The 22,683-nt window shown below is 46.5% G+C and overlaps 4 protein-coding genes across 9 annotated transcripts; 2 read left to right on the plus strand and 2 right to left on the minus strand.

The window, feature by feature from the left end:
• The first annotated feature begins 3,762 nt into the window (after positions 1–3,762).
• Positions 3,763–6,009, plus strand: hapln2 (hyaluronan and proteoglycan link protein 2). The gene is given in 7 exon segments (XM_057044401.1): positions 3,763–3,966; positions 4,082–4,183; positions 4,301–4,663; positions 4,871–4,987; positions 5,152–5,331; positions 5,397–5,564; positions 5,567–6,009. Coding segments are annotated over 7 exon segments (1,074 nt in total). The 5' UTR covers positions 3,763–3,932; the 3' UTR covers positions 5,677–6,009.
• A 274-nt stretch (positions 6,010–6,283) lies between these two features.
• Positions 6,284–15,350, minus strand: bcan (brevican). Of its 3 annotated transcripts, none has more exons than XM_057044399.1 (15): positions 15,194–15,350; positions 13,635–13,711; positions 12,907–13,299; positions 12,511–12,685; positions 11,866–11,993; positions 10,622–10,915; positions 9,703–10,413; positions 8,981–9,628; positions 8,173–8,394; positions 7,917–8,027; positions 7,656–7,814; positions 7,490–7,572; positions 7,274–7,418; positions 7,016–7,198; positions 6,284–6,895 (listed from the first exon to the last, which is right to left on the minus strand). In XM_057044399.1, exons 1-15 carry the CDS (start codon positions 15,196–15,198, stop codon positions 6,810–6,812), a joined length of 3,420 nt encoding a protein of 1,139 aa, XP_056900379.1. In that variant the 5' UTR covers positions 15,199–15,350; the 3' UTR covers positions 6,284–6,809. The 3 variants fall into 3 exon arrangements, with proteins under 3 accessions (XP_056900379.1, XP_056900378.1, XP_056900377.1); XM_057044398.1 differs by having other exon boundaries at positions 8,173–8,391; positions 12,907–13,314; XM_057044397.1 differs by having other exon boundaries at positions 12,907–13,314.
• Positions 15,351–16,871: 1,521 nt separating this feature from the next.
• Positions 16,872–19,759, minus strand: isg20l2 (interferon stimulated exonuclease gene 20-like 2). Of its 4 annotated transcripts, none has more exons than XM_057044403.1 (4): positions 19,623–19,759; positions 17,918–18,647; positions 17,634–17,834; positions 16,872–17,441 (listed from the first exon to the last, which is right to left on the minus strand). In XM_057044403.1, the coding sequence occupies exons 2-4, from the start codon at positions 18,566–18,568 to the stop codon at positions 17,316–17,318; spliced, it is 978 nt and encodes a 325-aa protein (XP_056900383.1). In that variant the 5' UTR covers positions 18,569–18,647; positions 19,623–19,759; the 3' UTR covers positions 16,872–17,315. The 4 variants fall into 4 exon arrangements, with proteins under 4 accessions (XP_056900383.1, XP_056900385.1, XP_056900384.1 ...); XM_057044405.1 differs by lacking the exon at positions 19,623–19,759 and adding an exon at positions 19,078–19,201; XM_057044404.1 differs by lacking the exon at positions 19,623–19,759 and adding an exon at positions 18,889–19,104.
• mettl25b (methyltransferase like 25B) lies at positions 19,509–22,592 on the plus strand. The gene is made up of 8 exons (XM_057044400.1): positions 19,509–19,735; positions 19,966–20,084; positions 20,210–20,414; positions 20,546–20,608; positions 20,679–20,816; positions 20,920–21,665; positions 21,754–21,938; positions 22,011–22,592. Exons 1-8 carry the CDS (start codon positions 19,634–19,636, stop codon positions 22,091–22,093), a joined length of 1,641 nt encoding a protein of 546 aa, XP_056900380.1. The 5' UTR covers positions 19,509–19,633; the 3' UTR covers positions 22,094–22,592.
• Positions 22,593–22,683: the final 91 nt, after the last annotated feature.

Consider the following 22,683-nt stretch of genomic DNA (forward strand, 5'->3'; position numbering starts at 1 on the left):
GAAACAGGTGGGCCGACGCAGACTCTTTTATTAATATTATCACTAATCTGCCAATGCTGCAGCGGCATCCAGGGTCTCCTGAAGGGGGAGGGATGCAGATGCTGATCACATCAAGCAACACCTTCTTAAAATTCTAGAAATGCACTTTAATGTATGCAGACAAGTCTCAGCGTGTGAAATGCTCTTGTTCTTTATCAGATTATCTCTGGAGTTATGACCCTGCAGCCCTGCCAAGTTCAGGAAAACATCAGCGTAGCTTTAATCAAACGCTGCTGACGCTCATCCTGGTGACAAAGCTACCTGATTAAAAAGGTGACCTTCGCCCTCCCAGATTACTGTCTTTACTGATGACAGAGCAGAAGAGTTCCAAAAGGGGGATTTGATCATCAAGGAGGTCTGGACCATAGATAGTTAGTTAAAGATTCATACATTTTTTTCGAAGGTGCAAGACAGAACATTTGACATTTAAGATTTAGATGTTTAAAAGCAACGCAAACTTGTGAAGTTGCTAAAATGAATAGCGTGACAAGTGTCCTCTGCAGCAGCAGAATATGGGACACTCAGCACCAGGTTAACAGCAACGTGACCTTTGTTCATATGTATATTTATGTAGTAGAAATATGATTGTTTGTTAAAACCTGTGAAATACCAGCGGTGGTTGTTATTCAACATCTTCCAGCAGTTTCCTCTGAGTGTCACCTGAGTCTCGAGACACTGAAACTACAACATTGTTAGAACCCATCATGTTATCAGGACATGTGGTGCCCTGATAGCATGTTGGTTTCTAATTCCTTAAATTCTTTCAGTTGAACAATAGTAACACTTAATATATTTCAATGTTTATTCTACTATAAAACAAAAGAACATGTTGTAGAAAGGTGATAAAACTGATGAAAAAACAAATAATCTGTTCTGAATAAACACATTTTCCTGATGAAAATATCCAGCAGTTCAGGTGGAAGCATCAGTCAATCAATCCGCACATCTGTCTGAAATCAAAACAAGGCCTTAAACAGCTCGTTCAGGATTAATTGTCCGTGTTCAACAACTCTCACTGTTTCTGATCACAAAATGGGACGTTCACACACGTTTGGGCCTGTCAGATAAATAAACTGTCGCTGATTAAGAGATTAAAACTCTAAACTCTTCAGACTCCTCCTCTTTCCACGCCCCCTCTCATCTCCCATGATTCCTCATTCTGCTCAGACTTCAACTGTACAAGTCTGAGAAACCAAAATAAAGTCTAGAAAATGTCAATGTGGGAAATGTAGATCAATTAAAGCCAAAGTGTGACTTCCTTTCCTCTGGTGGTGAATGTGGTGACCACCAGGGCTGGATGTAGAAGGCGGGTTCCTGAGGATGACACCCTGGAAGAGGCCTGAAGGAGTCAGATAAGAGCAAGAACAAACCTGCTTGTACAGCAACAGTGTCAGCATTCATCAGGAAGCTGAGAAGATCATTTAAACTATGCTGCTGTAGCGCTGTCGAGGTCTTTCGCTGCTCTGCTGCTGCTTTGGGGAGAGCTTCAGAGGAAATATGCACAAAATCATCAATCACTAACAGCCGTGAGGAGTTCTGACTTATCTTCTTTCCATCTCATCTTCTAGATCAGTGAGCTGTGTGTGAGCATCTCAGGCCTGAAAACCAACTCAACCTGTATTTGCACAGGAGCCTCAGGCTCAGACGTGAGTGTTCAGAGCAACAGGTGACACGATTGCACAACCGTTTGTGTCCCTGCAGCCTCGTTAGCATCAGCCTTCTGTGAGCAGCTGATGTGAATAAGCAGGATTTTCTGTCCCACTCGACAATAATAATAATAACAACAACAACAATAGCTCACACAACAGTGAATAGTCAACATTAGGTTCTCGGAGCTGAAGGAGAAGAACAACCCAGATCAACATGGGCTACGTTCAGAGCTCCAACATCAGAGCTCTAACTGTTTCTGTTATCTAATGAGAGTCGAATAAGAACTATGTTTCAAGTCTGAGGGTTGGAGCTCATTTGCGATGGTACCAACAAGGTAAGTGTTGGTCACTGAGGTTTTTCTTGGGGAACCAAAGGTCGTCCTCATGAAGGCCGACAGAAGACGCCCACATTTACCTGTAGGAACAACCAGAGACCACAGACAGACCTCTCCAAACTGTCTGGAATGTTCCTCTTTCTGAACTGTTAGGAGAGAAAAATCTGTCATAACACACAAAAGTCGTCACTCCCACTGAAGACCAGCACCTGGAGGAATGTTCTGGCGGTGACTTTGTTTATACAGCCGGAGGGGGCAGATGTTTTGTTGTAAAGAACATACCTTTACCCACAGGAGCGTGGTCATGACCCCATCTACCTGTCACAGCTTTCGCCAGAGTCACGCACCAACGACTCTCTGCAGCATCGGGGCCGCACGGATCAGTCTGGCCCATCTGAGGAGGCCCCAACAGGACAGGCAGCGCGTCTGCTGCTCCTGCCTGTCCAAGACAGCAAAGAACTAACCTGAAGAGAAGACTTCCATCAGTGAATGAAGGAGGAGCAGGATGAAGATTTCAAGAGTTCAGCAGTCTCATGGTCAAGTTTAGGCCTGAACTCCTCTCAAAAAAAGGAGAAGTCCAAGTTCCGAGGGATTTATGAGGAGTTTTCCAACTGCGCAGCAGGTGGCGCTGTTGCTCACACCGAGCCTCATAGCTGGAGAGAAGAAGCAGGTGTTGAAAACGTGAATTTAAATCAACAAAAACACAAAAAGTGGAGTCTTTCTTCTTAATTAATCACAGCTGATCAAAGCAAACAAAAAGGAAGTGGCTGTTCGCCTGTGGACCATTCTGACCTGTGTAAACACACAGGTGTAACATGAGGGGGCGTAACACACACGTGAGACACACAAGAGTCCATCACATGTGCAGTCACAGGACAGACAGACAAACGGACGGACGGACGGACGGACGGACGGACGGACAGACAGACAGACAGACAGACAGACAGACAGACAGACAGACAGACAGACAGACCGACAGACAGACAGACAGACAGACAGACAGACAGATAGATAGATAGATAGATAGATAGATAGATAGATAGATAGATAGATAGATAGATAGATAGAAGATCGGAAGGATGAAGAGACGGACGGATGGAGTGATGGATGAACGGACAGAATAGTTGGCAGTTTTCACCTCAGAGCTGTTTGGCTGAATATTAATCGCAGGATAAGAAAGAGCCTCATTGATGTTGGTTCACAATAGAGAATCAGTGCAGCAGAGACAGAAGAATCTCATTATTTCATCTTGTCTCCACATTGGACATCATTCGTACGACCCCCCTTTAGTGTTGCCTCTGGAGCTCAGGGGAGGAGGGCTACAACATCTGACAAAGGTTATAATTCACAGGAAGTCTCACTGTTCACAATGGATCATTTGTATTTATGCAGCTGCTTCCACAGATATGATGGAGAACACCTCTGCAGACTTTCTGGTTGAATGAAGAATAAATAAAACTAAAGAAACAGGTGCACACATAAACATAGATTAGTGTGTGTGAGTGTGTGTGTGTGTGTGTGTGTGTGTGTGTGTGTGTGTGTGTGTGTGTGTGGGTGTGTGGTGTGTGTGTGTGTGTGTGTGTGTGGTGTGTGTGTGGTGTGTGTGTGTGTGTGTGTATGTGTGTGTGTGTGTGTGTGTGTGTGTGGGGTGTGTGTGTGTGTGTGTGTGTGTGTTGTGTGTGTGTGTGGTGTGTGGTGTGTGTGTGTGTGTGGGTGGGTGGGTGGGTGTGTGTGTGTGTGTGTGAGGAGAATTGAGGACAAAAGACTGGAACATCTGACCCCGGCGAGGAGTCGGGAGGAGGGCAGACAGGACCTGACATGACAGCTGATCACTCAGGACTGAGACCAGCAGCTTCCAGGAGAGCTGAACCATCCCAGAATTCACCAACATCATGTTGGAACTTTCAGGATGCTGAGCCCAGATCATGTCCTCACGCTCTCAGGTTTCAGCGCTGTCCTTCTTTGTAGCTGAAAGTTTCTCCTCCGGATTATTTAGCAAAAGTTTCAGTCTTGTGTCAGTCGGTGTGATTGTAACTTTTTACTGCTTTAACCTTGTAGGAGCAGGAGCGACGTCCATCGTGATGAAGTGTTTGGTGACTCTTCTGCTGACGTCCAGCTGCATCGCCTCCTCCTCTGCTCCAGATTCTCCCAACAAAGCAGGTAAACGTGACAATCCTGATGCAGGATCCGGACTGCAAAGCTGAGCTCTCCACAAGCTTCCTGCTCAGGAGGGACTGAAGGCAGGAAACTCAATGTTCCTGCATGGTCCTGTTTCAGCTGCAGCACCCAGGACTCTAAAGTACCTGCTGGAGCCGCCAGTGTACGCTGAGGTCGTGGCTCCGAGAGGCGAGAACGTCACCTTACCGTGCATCCTGAGGGCCAATCCGAGCCAGTACACAGTGAAATGGACCAAGATGGAGGTGGAGAAGGTGGGGCCGGAGAACATTATAATCATCTCCAATGGACGTGCCTGCAAGAGGTACGGCCATCTTGGACCTCGAGCATCCCTGCGGAAGGCTCACGTCCTGGACGCTTCGCTTCAGCTCAGCCGCCTGGAGCTGGAGGACGGTGGCAGGTATCGCTGCCAGCTCAGCCATGACCTCCACGATGAGAGTGTCTTCATCTCTCTGAGGATCGAAGGTATCACAGGAGAAGCTTCATTTATTCTGCTCCTGAAGCGCGTCAATGACAATATTTACCCCAAAATATAAACTGAAATGTAAGAAAAATAAGCAAGTAAAAATTTAAAAGCAGCAGGTGAATAGGTATCAGAATGAGTGTTTGAAATAGATTGATTATGATTGTTAGTATTAATATGATTGTTGTCACTATTGTATATATTTCAAGGTGTGGTGTTTCCATATCAGAGTAAAAATGGCCGCTACAGGTTCACCTATACTGAAGCCAAGCAGGCCTGTGAGGAGCAAGATGGGAGGTTGGCATCTCAGGAGCAGCTCTACAGAGGTGACGTGCCTCCCCATCCCAGAATAACCCTGAGCAGCATCCAGTTTCTATATTATCCCAGTTTTGAGTATTTTTTCTTCAAAACCTCGTGCAGCTCTGCAAGCTTAAATCTTCAGAGGCGAGGATGAGAGAAATGACCCTGCTGTCCTGCGTGTCTCCTGCAGCGTGGACAGAGGGTCTGGACTGGTGCAACGCCGGCTGGCTCTGGGACGGAACTGTTCAGTACCCCATAATAGTCCCTCGCCCTGCCTGTGGCCTGGAAACTTTCTCTGGCCTTCGCAGTTATGGATCCAAAGACAAGGACCACCATTTTGATGCCTTTTGCTTCACCTCCCAGACGTCTGGTGAGAATGACACGTTAGCAATGAATACCGGGAGGATCTGTCTCTACCTGACTCTGTCCCCTCAGGCTCCGTCTTCTTCCTTTCTGGATCCTTCTCCTTCCAGCAGGCCGAGAATGCCTGCAGACACCAGGGAGCCCAGCTGGCCTTGGTGGGTCAGCTTTACGCTGCGTGGCGTTTCCAGAAGTACGATCGTTGTGATGGCGGGTGGCTGAAGGACGGCAGCGTGCGTTTTCCATCAACAACCCCAGGAGGCGTTGCAGAGGACTCCCCACGGCCGGAGTGCGCTCGTTGGGATTCCCAGACAAGGCGGCACATCTTTACGGTGCTTACTGCTACAACTCTTAACTTTGGGCTCTTCTGAAGCTAATTTAATAACATCTTTGATTTGGAGCCAGAAAGACAATTTAACACAAAGTTGAGCTGTTTCCTATGAGCTGATGCTAAATGTTAAAGCACTTGGAGCATTTCTGCCTGAACTGGCTTTAGATGTATATTCAGTATTGGCATATTGTTTGATTAAAACTTGTAATTTAGTTTGTTTGTTGTTGCTAATTTTACTTTAAACTGAAGCAGCTGGATTTGACACATTAGCTGTTAACAGCTATAGAAATGATGGAATCAAACATCAAACAAACAGAAAAATCGCACCAATAAAGAACTTTTCCTTCGGTTATACAACCTGGGCCTTGTTTTACTATGGCTGACGCATTCATATGCATGTCTTAGTCCAAGAGGTCGCAGCAATTATTACCTGAGCAGGTGAAATCGTCCAGGCCTCCGTCCAGCCAGAAAAACTGACTGAGGCTTGTTTCAGATGGAAGAACGTCTAACGTCCGTGTACTTGGCAAAGAGTTACTGGCTCAGAACAGACAGCAGAAGAGATGGCAGAGAAATGCTAAAAATGAAGCAGCAAAGCACATTTGGCAACGAAAAGTGAGAAAAATCCAAGAAATTTCTTTAACTTTACGTTTTTATTGCACAATTTGCCTGAAGGGAAAGAAAACAAACAGAAATCACAAAATTGGTCAAATCTGTAAAAGCAATGAAATTGTAAAAATAATTAATTTAATAGAAAAATCAAAAAGCTTTTTTACTATCGATTTATAAATCAGAAAGTTTCTCTAAATTTACATCGCCTCAAACAAGAACGTGTGAACCCCAGTTTGTGATGCCTCTATTGACCTCCTGCTGGCTCAGCTTCCTCCTCTACTGGAAGGAGTAAAGTCCCTTTAGTAGGTTCTACCGGTCTGGCCTATCCTTCTTAAACCTTTGCTCCTCAGAGATCAAGGACGGTAAGAACACCTGATCAGAATCCATCAACTACCAAACAACTTCAGGAGCCTGAAGGGAGCCTGCAGATGTTTCTACTTTAGTTCATAAGTTAAATGGTCATTTCCATAAATGATGTGTCTCCATTTGATTACTGAACTAAAACTAATTAGCTGTTAAAGTTGCATCATAAGTCCAGTTTGAATCATTTAAGTCTCCTCTGTAACGGCGTTCTGGACGTCCTCCAGGACCGTCTTGTTCTGGTCAGGAAGTGATGTCGCTGAGGCTTTGTCCACTGAGGCACAGAGAGGAACATGAAATCTTTATTAATGCTGTCCCTTTTGGAGACTCACTCTGTGTGTGCAGCAGGTACATGTGACATTCATGTGTGTGTGACACTGATGAGGCGACTCACTGGGACTGCAGGTGATCAGCGGCTGTTCCCACTGACCACTGGGCAGACACCTGACCACAGGCCTGAGCGTCTGGACAAACCCATCCTCGCAGTAGTAGCGCACCAGGGTGTCGGTCTCGTAGCGCAGTCGCTTCTTCCCGAACAGTTTGGCGTGAGGAACGTCGGGGGGGTCGCCACAGGAAGCTGTCGGAGAGAAAACGCACCCCTGAGCTCTGATGTTGCACCAACATCTGCTGCGTTGGCTTTGAACCGACTCACAGACACCCTTCTTGCAGGTGTAGGACAGGTGGTAGTTGCACGGAACGTCGCTCCACTGGCCCCCATCATGCCACACCATCACTGCACAGTCCTCCCCAGACAGGAAGTAGCTGTCGGGCTGACCTTTGTGCCAGTTCTCATAAAGCTGAAGGAGGAAATGCTCTCATTCCAGATCTTTAGGATTGTGAACAAGGTGTGTACAGTTAAAGATCTGACCAGAGGGTTCCCATCTGACCAGCGAAAGTCTCCCTCAATGGTTCTGTCGTTCAGGCCGATCCACTGATATTCTCTGTACTTCTCTGAAAACCACAACAAATGTTGCTGAAATGGCCGCGAACAAAGTGTTGTGTAAATGTTGCCTATGTCTATGGTTGGTGAGGACCGTTGATGTGCTCCTGTTCCTCGGGGGTCATGACAGACAGCAGGTGACCCCCACACGTGCGGCAGTGCTGCTCAGCAGCATCCCAGCTCTGCCTGCTGCTGAAGTGACGATAACAGAAGCCCTGAAACTTGTCCCAGCCGAGTTCGCACACCTCCAGGTCTGAGACACAAGCAGGAGTGTGAGTGTGTGGTGATGATGATGAGGAGGAGGAGGAGGAGGAGGAATAGGAGCATGTTGAAGGTATGAAGGGATGAAGCGAACCTGTCTGACAAAAGTCTCCTCCGTAACCAGGGAGACAGACACAGACGACTGTTCCACCATCGACACAGGTGCCACCGTTCATGCAGGGATTCACCACACACAGGTCTGCCACTATGGGGGAAGATGGTGATGATGATGATGGTGATAATGATGAAGAGGATGATGATGTGATGGTGGTGATGATGATGAAATATTAGACAAGCATTACTTCCATGTGACCGTTGTGAACCATCTCATTACTTGTTGGTTCTGGTACCTGAAACGTCTCCCAGTCTGACATCGGACACTTTGGCAGCAGGCAGCGAGGCGGCCATGGCCGTCTGCACCTCCTCGCCCCTCAGGTCACAGCTGCTGGGGTCAGTAACGCTCTCACCGACATGCGTGGCCTCTATGGAACTGGTAGGTTCCTCCTGGCCTGGAGCGCAACCTGAAGACTCCCCTGAGCCGGTGGCTCCACTTTCCTCTGGTTTCTGTCCTGCTGACATCATTTAAGATGACAATTTTCACTTCATTGTGCTTTAAACAGCAACTGCAATTTTTAACCCACTACAACCGGTAAAATTAGCTTGTTAAAGTATTTACTTGAGCTTGATGTTAATCCCATCATAAGCCTTGAATTTTAAACTCTTGATCAGGTTCTGAATCACACTGATTCCAGTGTGAACAGAAGCAGCACGTTGACCCCCTTTGGCCTCATTAACATCGTGCTAACACCTTGTTTATCCTCCGGATTTCTTTTCTTTCCCAAAATCAAAGTTTTTGATAAAATACTTTGCTGCTTTAAGGAAACTTCCACTGGTCAAAATAACTGTAGAGGGGGACCAGTAGCTTCCCTGCCTGGAATAATACAGATAAATCTGAGGTGGATGGAGGTGGAACACACCAGTTTAATCTGGTCCAAGAAATGAAGCAAACAAAATAAACAGAAGAAAGGAAAAGACTGAAGGGAAGAGGAGAGAACAAGCACAGCTTTGGCAGCAGGGCTCCTGCTTCAGATCTTAACAGAATAATAATAATAAGGGTGATACTAAAAATTAGAAAATGAGAAGAAGTGTCAAACCCACCACTGATCCTGATGCTGCTGACCTCCTGCTCCTCAGTTACCTCCTGCTCCACCTGCACCTCAGGTTCCTCCTGCTCCTCCTGCTCCTCAGTGATAGCAGGACTGGAGCTGGATTTCCCATCAGAAGTGGCCTCCTGAGCTACAGGGGAGGAAGACGGTTGTATCGAGCTGGCTGTGAATGTCTGATGAGGACTCATTGTCATGGTGACACCTGAAGAGACAGCTTCATTCTTCAGTGTTGATAGAGTCAGATCTGTGCCCTCTGTCCATCCATCTCCAGAAGATCCACCTGATCCCTCAGTGCTGCCATGTTCTACATCATTGTGTGTCATATTCAGCATCGTGCTGACAAACACATTTGGTTCTTCTCCTGATGCCTCCAGGCTGTCCTCTTCAGGTATAGATGTGTTATGTCCAGCTATGAAATTGATGTCCTGTGGTGATTCCATTCCACTTTCACCAGAGGGGGTTGGTAGGGTTATGGACACAGAGTACTTTACTAACAAGAGCAGATCCTGGACAGACGACCCTCCTGTACCAGAGCCTGAATGGTCTGTGTCCTCGGCTGCATGTCCACTGTGCTCCGGTGGATCCCCTGGTTTTGGTTCTGAGGATTTCTCAGGAAACAAACTATGGCAACATTTAACACCTGAAAGAAGGAAAGAACCATATGTCAGTCCTAAACATCTGTCGTCCTACCTGGGACTTTGATCCCAGACTCACCTGAATCGGAGACAGTAGTGACCTCAGAGGTGTCCAACCCAACAGAGTCCTGGTTTGTCCTCCCCTCTGTAGACTCCTGCAGATATGAGCTGCTTTGAGAAGGTGGCACCGTGGTGGTGGAGTGAATGTCAGCTCCCTCAGTCGTCACAGCTGAGACGTTGTCAAGACAACTACAGTTGACGTGTTCCAAGCCTGGAGTGTGTTCCTCAGGAACAACCCCCTCCTCTGGACACATGTCCAGGCCTTTACTCACATGACTGTCTGAGGGACTCTCAACAGTCTCCAGTGTTGGAGCATCAGTCGCACCACCAGCAGTTACTGCATCTTCAGTCACTGGTAAAGTTGGTGGAAGGACAGCAGCTTCTCGATTGTCTTCTTCAGGTGCGGGTCTATTGAAAACTGGGTAGATGACCTTTTCTGTCTCCTCTGAGGTGTGTGAGGACATACGCTCCTCATGCTCGGATGAAGGTGGCACTAGAAGGTCTCTCATTGATGCTAGTTCCTCATTGGAATGCAAGGTTGTGGTCAGGAAACCCTGCATTAAAGGACTGGAAGTCTGGCCCCAATAGAGCATTTCACCACCCTTTGGCACCACCTCACTGGAGGTGGTCTCTTCTGCTGGGTCAGTGTTGGCCACCATGTCCTGGTCAACACCGTCTGGCTCAGTGTTAAGAACATGCAGAGGAACTTCAGAGTGCGGCCCATTATCACCTGATACAAGGCACAAAGAAAACAAGGCTTCTCTGTCTGTGCCAGTAGAATCACGTGATTTCTCCTGAACCAGCAGCAAACATCAGCATCAGTGATGGTGGCTTCACACATTATTCCGGGTTCATTAACCCAGAGCGTTCAGCAGATTTAACAGAGCTCTCTGGCGCCACCTACGACACAAAGTCTGAAACACAATGGTTGCCCTTACTTTGGAAGCAGTAGACATCGTGGCGAGTGTGGTCCTCAGGAAAGCCCGTCTGGTTGCTGTGGCGATAGACGGTTCTGACCCCGGGTTCACCACCACCACAGCGCTCTCTAGGGGTGACAATGGGGTAGCGCACACTTCCATCCGCCAGCCAACCCGGACTGCAGAGGTCCAGTCCGTCGTTCCAAGCCGCGTACAGCTGAGCTGCAGCGGCCAGCTCTGCACCGTGGCTCTGACAGAAGCTATTGGCCTCCCAAAAGGTGAGACCCTGGGGGGCGGAGCCATGTAACACCTCACCTACACCCAGAAAGACAGCTGTCAGTTCATTAATCACTTCTGATTGTTTGACTCTTTCTTCTGTGCTTAAACCTTATTTACTTTGGTTGAAATAAGACCACCAAAACTAGCTTTGGCCTCTGCTTCTGAAAGTGTCACACTGGTTTCAGATTTTTAATTTGTTTTTTCCCAGACAGTTCTCAAACATGCTGACATATTTTTGATTTTATTTTTTTAAATCTGCGTAAAACATCTACACAGAATATTCCTGCTTGTTAGGTTCAAACTGTTCATATAGACCTGTTGTAACTGCTTATTATCACTCAGGTGCAGAAGCCCTGTGACCTACTTTAATTACTTGCGTCAGAGCACCATTGTTTGTAACGGATGTTCTATTGCTTCAAGATAGCGGAGGACAGCCTGACCACCATGTGACACTCCGCTCCCCATTTTCTTATATGTTCTTTGTATATGTCATGTTTTGCTTTTATCATGTGATGCTTACGTCTACTGTAATCTTACATGTTTGTGTGATGGTATAAAATAAACTCTGTTCAAGGCTCACACTCGGTGGCTCACACTGCAGACGTGTGGTTACCCTTGCAGCAGGTAAAACAAGAGTCTGCGTCTCATTCCTCTGAAGGCAACGGCACGGGGAGAAAACTAATCCCTTTCTCCCTAACACTGCTTTAACACCCTTAAGACTCATTTGTGCTGTTTTAACTCTACTAAAGTTGGAACTCTGTGAGTCGACATTGATGTTAACCTGGATATCCACGAGGGGGCGCCACACCATTTAATGCCTGAACAAACACACCTGTACCGTTTCATCATAAAACTCATAAAGTTGGTTCCACTTTACTCCACTCGTGTTCTCCCAAAACCGGGACATCCTTTACCCTTTGCTTTAATATTTTCTCAGTATTACGAGCACACCAGTCACATGTCTGAAACCGGCATCAAACAGTCACCGTTGATTTCGTCCACGTAGCAGTAAACGTCGTAGAGCTTGTCCGGCTCTAACAGGCCATAATTTCTAACTCCTGGAAATCCATCCATGTCACCGAAACAGCCTTCTCTTGGCATGTGAATGGGATACCTGAGCAACAGAACAGATTTAAAGGTCATAGGACTGTCTCCTACAGGTGTGATTCTTGTCATAAATTGTTCAACATCTGGTAGTTATTTCAAGTCTCTGACAAAGACATTAAGGAATTTAAAAGTGTGCAATTTTAAAAAGTTGTAAAGGAGAACAAAGGTAGTTTCAGTAAAACCAGTAAGAACGTAAACAGGAAATGATGGAGAGAAACGTCCCGTTTAATTAAAAAATCACAAAGTCCAAATGCAATAAAAAAATTGATGTAGTCAAACATCTTTTATCATTGTTAGATGATAACACTTTTCTTGAATTTTTGTTAGAGTGTTAATTTTGTTTTCTGTTAAAAATACATTTTTACTGTACAAAACAAATCATTTTTAAAACTAATGACTTAAATTTCCCTCTAATCTGATGCTTGTGATCCTTCTCTGGTGATCAAAGTGCATTATTTACGTCCTGGATGTTGGAACAGTTCTGGTATGAATTCACCAAACTGCTGAACCTGTTGTTGACTCACCTCACCGACCCGTCCGACAGCCAGCCAGCGTCACAGTGTTGGTAGCCGCTGTTGTAGGCAGCCAGGAGCTGCTCTGGTGAGGCCATCTGAGCACCGATGGCCTCACAGGCTGCTCTGGCCCCCTGGAAGCTAAAGGCGTAGCGTCCGGCTGCATCGCGGTGGTGGAACACAACCCCTGGGAATTCCAAACCACAAAAAGTCACGTTTCCAGATGTTGTTGTGCTGCAGAACATCATCAGCATCGTAAAGGTGTGGGAGCAAAACCAACAACCTTTAAAAGCCCCAGTCAGAACAGTCACTGGTATTTCAAGATCAAAGAAAATCAAACCAAATTTTGAAGACACAATTATAAAGTAGAGATTTTCTTTTATATCTAATAGCGATGTGCTGGCTCACCTTTGACCTTGACCAGCATCGTATCGTCATCGCCCTCCAGGCCCTGCTGCACCGCACAGCGGTAGACGCCACCATCGCTCCTTCTCAGGCTCTCCAGGTGCAGGGTGAGGTCGGCAGGGGAGTGGGTGTAGTGGAGCAGGGCAGCACGGCCTCGGTAGGCCTCGCTGACCTGCACCCTGTCGCCGCGGGCAACCAGGATCTCCGTCTCCTCATTGTTAATCACGACGCTCCATTTGACCCGAGGGAGGGACAGAGCTGCTTGGCGGCCGTTGGTGAAGGGGGCAGGTGGAGGGTGTGTCAGGGACACCAGGCAGGGCAACGTCAGGTTGCCGCCCAGCACGGCGGCTACAGGTGGGCTGGTGGGGATGGTCACCTGGAGGAGCTTTGAGTCATCTGAGGAGAGGCAATCTTTAAAATGAAGCGTTTTCAGACATTATCGATCCCCTCGTGACATGTAGAGCTACAGCCAGGAGATAGTTAGCCTAGCTTATCATAAAGACCAGGGATCAGTTTAGATTCACCCTCATTCAAATAATCACAAACAAAAGTAAAGACGAGAAACTGGGAAAGTCCAACTTTTTTTCTTCTCATTAGTAGATATAGTTTGAATTAGCACAAATTTCCCCTGTTTCTAGACACATTGCAACACATACCGTGAGACATTGTGGGAACATTTACTAATCTCAGGAGTGTTTGGAGTATAAACCCCAGCATGGAGGCTCAGGTACCTGAATCAGGGCTGGAGGTCGACCACGATGGAAGAGTGATCAGACAGAGAGCAAACAGCCGTGCAGGAACATCCCATCTGTGGGGAAATCACAAGAGGAGTTCCCCTTTAAAAACCCTTTCAGCTGCTGTTCACAATGGACAGAGAGGACTTTTGGCTCTGAGGGACGGCGGGTCCCCTCATCCTGCTCAAATCAAACTGCTCTTCATGTTTTCTGATATTTGGGGCCATCAGCCATCAGCCCACCTAAATTAAAGGGGGCAGCGTTGTTTATTCTTTACCACAGCCGACCACTAGAGGGACACCAGCAGGGTCGAGATGCTTCGTGGGAGTTTTTTCTAAACGCTTTACTTTCGTCTTTAGTTGAAAAGTATCCGATTCTGTCAGGATGTGCATGTGCGTGCGTGCACGCACACACACAATCGTGAAAGAGATCCTTTCCAGTGAGCAACAGTGGGTGCAACCCAGGCAACATCGCTTGAATAGGCCATGACTTCACCTTGAGGGGGAAGAAAGGATGTTCGACCGACCACTTCGCCAGAAAAAGGTCGTTTAAGGTGACGGTGGGTGGTGGAGGGGGGGGGAGCTTTGTTAGAGCTTGGCCCAGTTGTCCACTTTCACACAGTGTGACGAAGACGATGTACCAATGTAACAAGGGAAGAACATTCTGATGCGTTCAAGGTCCAAATGTTTCATTGAAATTCCCTTGAGGTGTTTAAAGAGAAAAAGATGAAAAGTGACAACTTTGTGTCAGATGTGAATCAGGTTTATCAAGCAGAACTTGGTCCAGCATCAGACACACAACATCCCCACACGCTCTGATCCGTACAGCTGTGGGAAATGTGATAAATGCTCAAAGCTGAAACTCTGATTCCCCCCCAAAACATACACACACACCACCCGATACCCCCACACCCCCACCCCATCCCCGCTGTCACCACCATACTACCCTATCACGCCACTTTGAATGCCTCAGCGTGCCTGTCTCCAGGGGCAACCTGAACCCCCCTGACAGCCACAATCTGACATCTGAAGTGAAAAGCCCCCTGGGGGGCGGGGGGATGAGGACTAAAGGACAGCAGTAGACGGAGACACCTTCTCTTGACAGGACCCAGAAATGGAAGAACCACAGGAACCCAACAGAACATAGAAACAGAACCGAAGTCGCTTCATCAGGAGGGGCTCAGAGGGGGAGGAGCCGCAGACGTACAGGTGGAACACGTTTAACGTTTGAACACACTTTTCTGATACCAACAGCTGTAAATGCCTCTGCCATCACCTGATCATTGTCAGCAGATCTCAAATATCTGAATATGACACCTGTAATTTAAATATTTTGGCAGTGATGATTCTATCAGGTAACCAAAAACATGCTGAGTTTAAACTAACAACTTAGTTCAATTACAGTGTTAAAAATAACAACTCATCCGTCCGATTCTGAACACCTGACAAATGTTTCCTTTGGGTTCTGAACTGAGTTCATTATGATCCACATTAAAGAGATGTGAAAAGAGAAAACGGGTCACTCCAGATCTGATGAAGATTTTGAAGCGGACTTACGTCATCTTAGTGAGGCTCGTCTGTCGGTGTCGTCTGGTTCGGTTCAGAGCTTCTCCGCAGCTGCAGTTCGATCTGTGTCTCTGGAGTCCAACAGTTTGGTTTTAGAGGAGGAGGAGGGGGAGAAAGAGGAGGGAGGGGAAGAAGGAAGAGAAGGAAGAGGAAGAGGAGGAGGGAACGGGAGGAGGGAGAGGAAGAGGAGGAAAAGGAAGAGGAGGAAGAGGGAGGGAAGGAGGAAGAGGAGGATAGAGAGGAAGAGGAGGTGTGTTTCAGGTTAGAGACAGCGCAGCGTCTCGCCTGTCCTGTTGGGATGTCCTCTGGTGCTTGTTGGACAGGAGCTGCAGCGATGCTGGTCTGACCTTCCTGCCTGGCGGGGGCAGTTTTCTCCTTCACAATTGTCCCAGTCATATTTTCCATCCGTCCAGAAGTGATGTATTCCATCACTTCTGGACAAGAACTTGCACTGTTCTGCCCCCTTCATCACATCATACATCTGAGGACTGGATCGTTTCCAGCAGCAGACATGTTGGGTAGATTAACTGGAAATCTGCAAAATGGACACATTCCTGGCATTGCAGCAGCAAAAGTACAATAAAAAGAGACTTATGCTGCTGCACCAGCTGTGAGGTCCTAACTTGACCTGCGGAGCGGGGGGGGGTCAAACCTGCCGCTGCTCCTTCGTGGTCCAGCGGGATTTTAACAACAGATCAACAATCTGATATTTGTACTTTTACTGTCAACACTCTTAAATCCAGATCTCTGCTTTGTGATTGTAAATCTTTAACTTATGGAGGCCAAAACTATGAATAATTCACATTATTGCCGATTAACGAGATTTGGGAGAATGTGGAGATTATCTAGGAGGATTAGAATGTTCCCTCTAATCTGCCACTAAACAGTGTGTGAAAAACGACAGGATAAAGGTTTCGCTCCGACACTTCCAATGGAAAAGATCTCCTGGAGCGTTTTTAATCTTTGTTGCCATTTAAAGAATAAAAGAACAGTTATTATGTTGTGTTATGTGTTAATACAATTTTGGTAATCGAAGGTGTTTTTGGTTCTGGTTGCTAATGAGACAAAAGGTGGTTTATAAACTGGTTGAACTCCAACTCTGCTTTCAGGCCCAAAGAGATGAACTCAGCAGATTCAAAACCTTTTTTAAACCTTTCTGTGTGAATTGAAGCTTTTGTGCCTCCACATTTCTTCTCTTCTATTGAAAACTGTGGAGTTTCACAGCCAAAGAACTCCGGCCCAGGCGGTTCCCCCGGTTCTTGTGCCAGGAACTCGGACTGCGACTGTCAGGGGTTCTGACCCCCTGCGACGTGACACTGACACCTTTTTTATGTGCTCACAAAGAGATGCAGGAATCAGCTCTCACATGCTTTAACAAAGACAAAACAGCAACAGGATAAAACCGCGCTGGACCTTCGCCCAAAGACTTTTTATCTTCTTTAACGAGCTCGATGCTGTCTGACACATAAAGAAACGTGGTTGTTGTCTGAGAACAGCGTTACCGTCAGCAGGAACACAACACACACAAGTGACACCGAGGGCCCCCCCCCCGTGGTATTCCGTTTTAACAAATGAAAATCCGTTTTCAGGCTTTCAACAGGAAAATGCTGAGAATCTGAATCTGAATCAGAAGTGTAACATGGACAACAGAAAAATAAAAGCTAAATCATTCTGATTCCAGTAATTTATTGAACTGGACAGGCCCTTGACAGGTGAACTGAGCCAGACGCTGGTAGAACTGCAGACATGACAGACAAGCATACAATAATTAAAACTGTCAAAAAAGCACCATTGTTATTTTTTGGACTGGAGGTCATAAAATTGTGTATTAATTACCTGCTAAGAGAATAAATGTAAAATATTTGGATGATGAAACAGTGATAAATAGAACAGCCTCTTATAAAAAAGTGTCAGTGTCACTTTTGCACTAGTGAGCCCATGACCGCCCCCTGGCGGGAGGAGCGACGCACTGCAAACCCTGAGAAAGGATCTAGCAGCTGTTTCTGACACGATGTTCTTCTGCCATGACAGCACCAGGCCTTCAGTCAAAAGTGTCCCTGACCCTTGAACAAGTCTCAAATCGGCTCGACATGCTGCAACTGTTCATCTCATCTCACTTCTGACATGAACTGCTTTGGGATTTGGAGGCCAGCTGCTTCTCCCACTCCACCTCCACCACTTTGTAAAGCTCCATAGTAGCTCTGGCATCTTCCACAGAGGAGTGGCCCTTCTTCCCAGTCTGAATACACACAAATAGAGCAGGATAAGATGGATACTTATGTATTCAAACATCCTGAAATTCTGGCAGTTTTAAAAGTTTCATCTATATAAATCTGAACAAAATACATCAGGTTCTTATGACTTCCAACTAGAATTAGAAGAGACAATTAGGACTGTGGTCATGTTTGAGTGGGAGAATGTTGGGACCAACCTGGATGTCCCGTTTGAAAATGGCCTTGGTGAGTCTCTTCAGGGATGCACACTCAGTCACAGCCAGGCCGGCCTTCGCGTTGAGTAAGGGGATCCGCATCGTGTCTCTGGTCAGGGCGGCAGGGTGGGAATAACTGAGCACTTTGAAGTCGTTGTGGATGGCGTGGCCAATCACCACTTTTCCCATCAGCAGTTTCAGGATCTGCCAGTGTAAAAGACATTAACCTACTTGGATGTCCTGTTAAACATTCAGAGATTAAAATGATTGGAATGTAATTTCTTTACCTCCTTCCTGGCCACAGGAAACGGCGTGGCGTTGGCGAGGTCTCTGGGGCGTATGCCGCTCCACCGGGTGCGGTAGTCGGTCACAGGCACTGGGGGCTTAATGAATTTGTCATAAACCACATCTCCATCATAGGACACCAAACTGCAGCGTCCCAGCTGGCTGACACTTCCCTTCGGTCCTGTCCCCACCATCTCACAGTCAATAGCGAGGTAATTTGACGGGATTCCGGCCGACAGTGGTGCAACAGCGGGTTTATGGAGGATCTCCACTGAGGGCGAGGGGTCGTCATCTTTGCTTTGAGTAAGGATGGAGGGAGAATGGCTGCCTGTGGATGCTGCTGAACAAGGGGCAGCAGGTGAGGGGTCTGCTGTCCTGTTTGGAGGACACCTCTCAGGCTGTGTGGAGGTGGAAAGTGGTGGATGCCTCCTCAAAGCTCCATTATGGCTTGACTGAGCAGCGTCGTACTTGGAGCCTCTTTTTGAGAGGTTATTGCTCTTCTCATTACCTTTTGTTTCCAACTGTCTTCCATTTCTCAAGTGCCGCATCTTCTTACGATCTCGTTTCCGTTTCCTCTCTCTAGTCCTCTTTTTATTTACCGGTAGTACCCTGGGTGTCAGGTCTAAGTTGATGATTATGTTAATATCCGACATGGCTGAAGGCAGGCGCTGTGACAGAAGCACACTTGCATCAGGAGAATCTCTTTATTCAGCTGTTGACCGATGTGGAATCCTGCAAGTCAAACACAACAACAACCACATTATCATAGACCTACATTACATCTGAATTAATATTAAAGACTGCCTAGAAAGGAGGAAATGTTACAGTAAGACTAGCAACAGCAACGACAGACGGACCTGTAACAAGAAACTATGTACACTACGTACTCGCTATCTTGAAGGTAAAATTCAACCAACACATTTAGTAACTGTTCATAATGTAACGTTATTTACGCACACGTTATTTGACACACCTTTTGGAGAAACCTTGTTGATGTTACGTTACCACAAGCTAATGTTAGGGCACCTCGCTATTTTTTTAAATACATTAATTTGTTTACAAAGTTAGAGTTAAAAGTGCTTGTATGTCCACAAAGCAATCATCAAAGGACAATAACCTGTAAAGAAATCTCTGGCAATAACATGAAACACAAAAGCCAAACCTGGACTCGCCTCGAGTAATGTCAAATCCACTTCCGGGTCATGCTGATTCGCGGTCCGTCATGAACGAGACAACGTTGAACGTTCTCAAAGCTACTATTAAAACGTTTATGATGTTAACGTTAATTAAACCATCACGGAACTATTTTATTGACTACCACTTTATAGTTAGAGGCTACTCAACCCCATAATTGAGCAGCAGCAAATAATTCACGCATTGTTATTAATATATTTACCATAACCCTGAAGTGGAAAAGTAATTTCGAATAAAATGACTCAAGCAATAAATCAAAAACATAGATACATTATTGTGAGAACTCTGAGTTTAACACACAACCAAACAAATGTATTTCCACGTTATAACGCGTGAACACTAAGTAAAGCTAGATTTTACATGATGCATTTGAACGCGTCTTCACCTCGTGTTACCTTATTACGTTATTATTGTTAGCTAGCTTTGCTAAACCTGTTTTGTGTGTGAAACGCAGGATGCATTTTAGAAACACTTCATAACTGTGGCTTGTTTCAGTGAAACAGTCAAACTTACAAGATGTGGAGATGTTTTCTTCCGGTCTTTCAGCAGTAGAACAGAGAGAACTGGCGGAACGGATCACCAGATTTCTGTCCCTCTACACCCACATCAGCGACTCCTACATAATTGTGCGTCGAGTACTTTTATCTTTCAACACACATTTTGTCTATCTGGAACCTTCCATTACATATTCCAATAGCATACATTTGATCATATACGATAGCTTTTAGAGTCACACTCTGACCTATCGCCACTGAATTGTATTATTGTTGCTGTTATTATTATTATTTCATCCTAAGGGATGCATGTCCCAGCAATCCGCAGATTGTGTAGTAACGATCGGGTTGCTGTCCTGCAGGAGTTCTTCTCTCAGGATCTCTGGAAGTCATTACCAAACAGCTGGCAGCTGGTTTTGCAGGACCTGTCTTACCAACAGACAGCAGAACTCTTACTGGATTCTAAAAATCAACACAGAAGGTAAAATCAAATGTCCAGAGCATGAAGACCAAACCTGGAATAGGGAACACAAATACAGTTCATCTAAGGTGGACTCTGTGGTAACAGATAAATACTTTTGATTCTAAAGCATTCTGTTATTTTAGATATGGTTCAGTTTGGCCTTTGTCACTGTTGGCGTTCCGCACCACAGCTCACAGGCTGGCATTTCCCCGAGACCTCCGGCAGGACCCGGGGGCTCTGAAGCCTGAGGAGTTTCAGGAAAACCAAAGTCAGAGCTCCATGCTCTGTCACATATTTAGGAAACACGTCAAACCCAAGAAGCAACATGAAATCAGAAAGCTGGGAATGGTATGTGCACATCAGCACAGGTTTCCTCATTTAATCCATCTGCACTCAAAGTTCATATATTGTTGCTGAGACCTCTACAGAGTTGACTGGAGTAAAGGCCCTTAAAAATCTGTCCTTTTTTCTCATCTTAGCTGGTGAAACAGCTGAGTGAGCAGACTGAGTGCAGCAGAGTGGTGGACGTGGGTTCAGGACAGGTATCACTCAGCACAGCATGGACATCCTCAAGTCTCACAGTTGTCTTTAAAGTGTGTCTCCTCTGAACAGGGTCACCTGACTCGCTTCCTCTCCTTTGGGCTGGGGCTGTCTGTGACTGCCATCGAGGCCGATCATGCCCAAGTTGCCAGGGCGTATAAGTTTGACACGCAGTTACTTTGTGCGTTGGAGAAGGAAAAGCAGAAAGAGGTAACACTATTTGCTTTTCCCACTTAATTTCCATTCAGATGGATTTGAGCTGTATTACGCAACAAAAGCTACACATTGCTCTAAGTATGTGTCTTTTTTCTAGGATTCCTCCTCACTGGTACCAGCATCACAGTCCACTCCACGCCATGTGGCTGGTTGGGTAAACCCTAGAGCATCATGGGAGGCCTTTCTTACCCAGCTGAGTGCTCCTGATGTCCAACAACATCCACTCAATCCAACTGGGCCGATTCAGAAGAAACCTCGAGGACCAGAGGATGCGCTCCACACGCCGACCTCTAATGGCCGCCAGAGTCGTGACTTGGGGGAAAAGTTGTCTCCGTGGCAATGCTCCTCGTCTGTCAAGGATGTCTGTCAGGAGGAAAGCAGCCCGCCAGAATATCCAGACTTTATCTTGACTGGTCTCCATGCCTGCGGAGATCTGAGCGCCACCCTCCTCCGCCACTTTGTAAAATGCCCACATGTCTGCGGCATCACCTCTGTAGCGTGCTGCTACATGAAAATCACCACTAAAGAAAACCCCAGCCCTCCAGGACGGGTGGAGTGTTCTGTCCCGCTGGCCCCAAACCAGGAGCTGGGCCCCTCAGATTATGGTTACCCCATGAGCTCCTGGGTGCAGGGGTTACCAGGACATCAGCTGTCCTATAAGGCACGGGAGGGGGCGTGCCACGCTGTTGAGGACTACGTGCAGAGGCTTCGGGAAGAGAGCGAGCTGCTGAGGACGCACTGTTACCGGGCAATGCTGGAGGTGTTCATCAGAGAAGTGCGACCTGACCTGTGCAGGGCTGGAATCCAGACCATAAAGAAGGCCCACATGTTACCTTTCACAGAGTGAGCGAAGGCTGCGCCTCTAATCGTGTAATATCTTTATCCTTTACCTTTTTGTGATGCAGGAATCAGTGATTTATGCCCCCCACAGGTATGCCCGTCTGGGGCTGGCTCGGGTCGGCCTGCCTCCTGGGCTTTTCCTGGACCCGGAGCGTGTGGAGGCCATGTTAAAGCAGCAGAGCAGGGTGGTGGTGTACTTCAGCCTGGCTCTGCTGCTGGCTCCTGTGGTGGAAACCCTGGTGTTGCTGGACAGGATGATCTACCTGCAGGAGAACGGTGAGGTTCTACCAACCTTTAACAAACCTTAACGCCAACCTTCTGTTAAGGGATGTTTGTATCTTCCTGCAGGTTTACACAGTCAGCTGGTTCCGCTGTTCAACCCCCATTTTTCTCCAAGAAATTTTGTGCTCGTGGCTCATAAGAGGAAGTGAAACTACCCAGACTGACGTCTTTAGAGACTCATTGCATGATGGAGTTTTGCTGGGGAACTCTGATCAGGAACAAATGAATTTAACAGCAAATGGCCTCATTCAATTTAATTCATCTTTATTTATCAGCACATTACAATCAAAATTGTCTCCAGGCGCTTTCCAGAATCCCAGGGCCTGACCCCCAACAAGAAACAGTGGCAGGAAAAACTCCCCTTTAACAGGAAGAAACCTAGAGCAGGACCAGGCTCATGTAGGGGGACCCTCCTGCTGATGGGGGGCTGGGTAGAGAGAGAGGAGAAGGGGGGAGGACAAGTAAAAGAGAGAATAGGTATAAGGAGAGAGAAATGTTGGATTTTATTATGTTATGCTTTAGTTTATGCACATTTTAATGTGTTTAACTCAGCATTGGTTTGTTTTATGCTATTTTCTTCAGGTATAAACAGGAAAAAAAATTGGAAGTTTTATTTCTGGCTATGTAATAAACTGTTTTTCATACCGACCTGGCATCTGTTGTTAAACACTAGAGGGCAGTAAAGTCAGTGAAGCAGCAATAACAGAGCTGCAGATGTTAAAAATGAATGCGAGAACAG

Source organism: Takifugu flavidus, chromosome 10 (genome assembly GCF_003711565.1).
Source record: "Takifugu flavidus isolate HTHZ2018 chromosome 10, ASM371156v2, whole genome shotgun sequence".
NCBI classification, from domain to species: domain Eukaryota; kingdom Metazoa; phylum Chordata; class Actinopteri; order Tetraodontiformes; family Tetraodontidae; genus Takifugu; species Takifugu flavidus.

What these genes read in the sequence shown, in the direction of transcription:
- mettl25b (XM_057044400.1), top strand. Translation starts at nt 19,634, where the DNA reads ATGTTTTCTTCCGGTCTTTCAGCAGTAGAACAGAGAGAACTGGCGGAA. An exon ending in AAATCAGAAAGCTGGGAATG is followed by an intron (nt 20,415 to 20,545) that starts GTATGTGCACAT and finishes TTCTCATCTTAG; the next exon opens with CTGGTGAAACAGCTGAGTGA. An exon ending in CACATGTTACCTTTCACAGA is followed by an intron (nt 21,666 to 21,753) that starts GTGAGCGAAGGC and finishes TGCCCCCCACAG; the next exon opens with GTATGCCCGTCTGGGGCTGG.
- isg20l2 (XM_057044403.1), bottom strand. Translation starts at nt 18,568, where the DNA reads ATGTCGGATATTAACATAATCATCAACTTAGACCTGACACCCAGGGTA. An exon ending in TTCCTGTGGCCAGGAAGGAG is followed by an intron (nt 17,835 to 17,917) that starts GTAAAGAAATTA and finishes TTACACTGGCAG; the next exon opens with ATCCTGAAACTGCTGATGGG. An exon ending in TTTTCAAACGGGACATCCAG is followed by an intron (nt 17,442 to 17,633) that starts GTTGGTCCCAAC and finishes GTGTGTATTCAG; the next exon opens with ACTGGGAAGAAGGGCCACTC.
- bcan (XM_057044397.1), bottom strand. An exon ending in CTACGTGGACGAAATCAACG is followed by an intron (nt 10,916 to 11,865) that starts GTGACTGTTTGA and finishes TTCTGGGTGTAG; the next exon opens with GTGAGGTGTTACATGGCTCC. An exon ending in CAGACTGGGAGACGTTTCAG is followed by an intron (nt 8,028 to 8,172) that starts GTACCAGAACCA and finishes CTTCCCCCATAG; the next exon opens with TGGCAGACCTGTGTGTGGTG.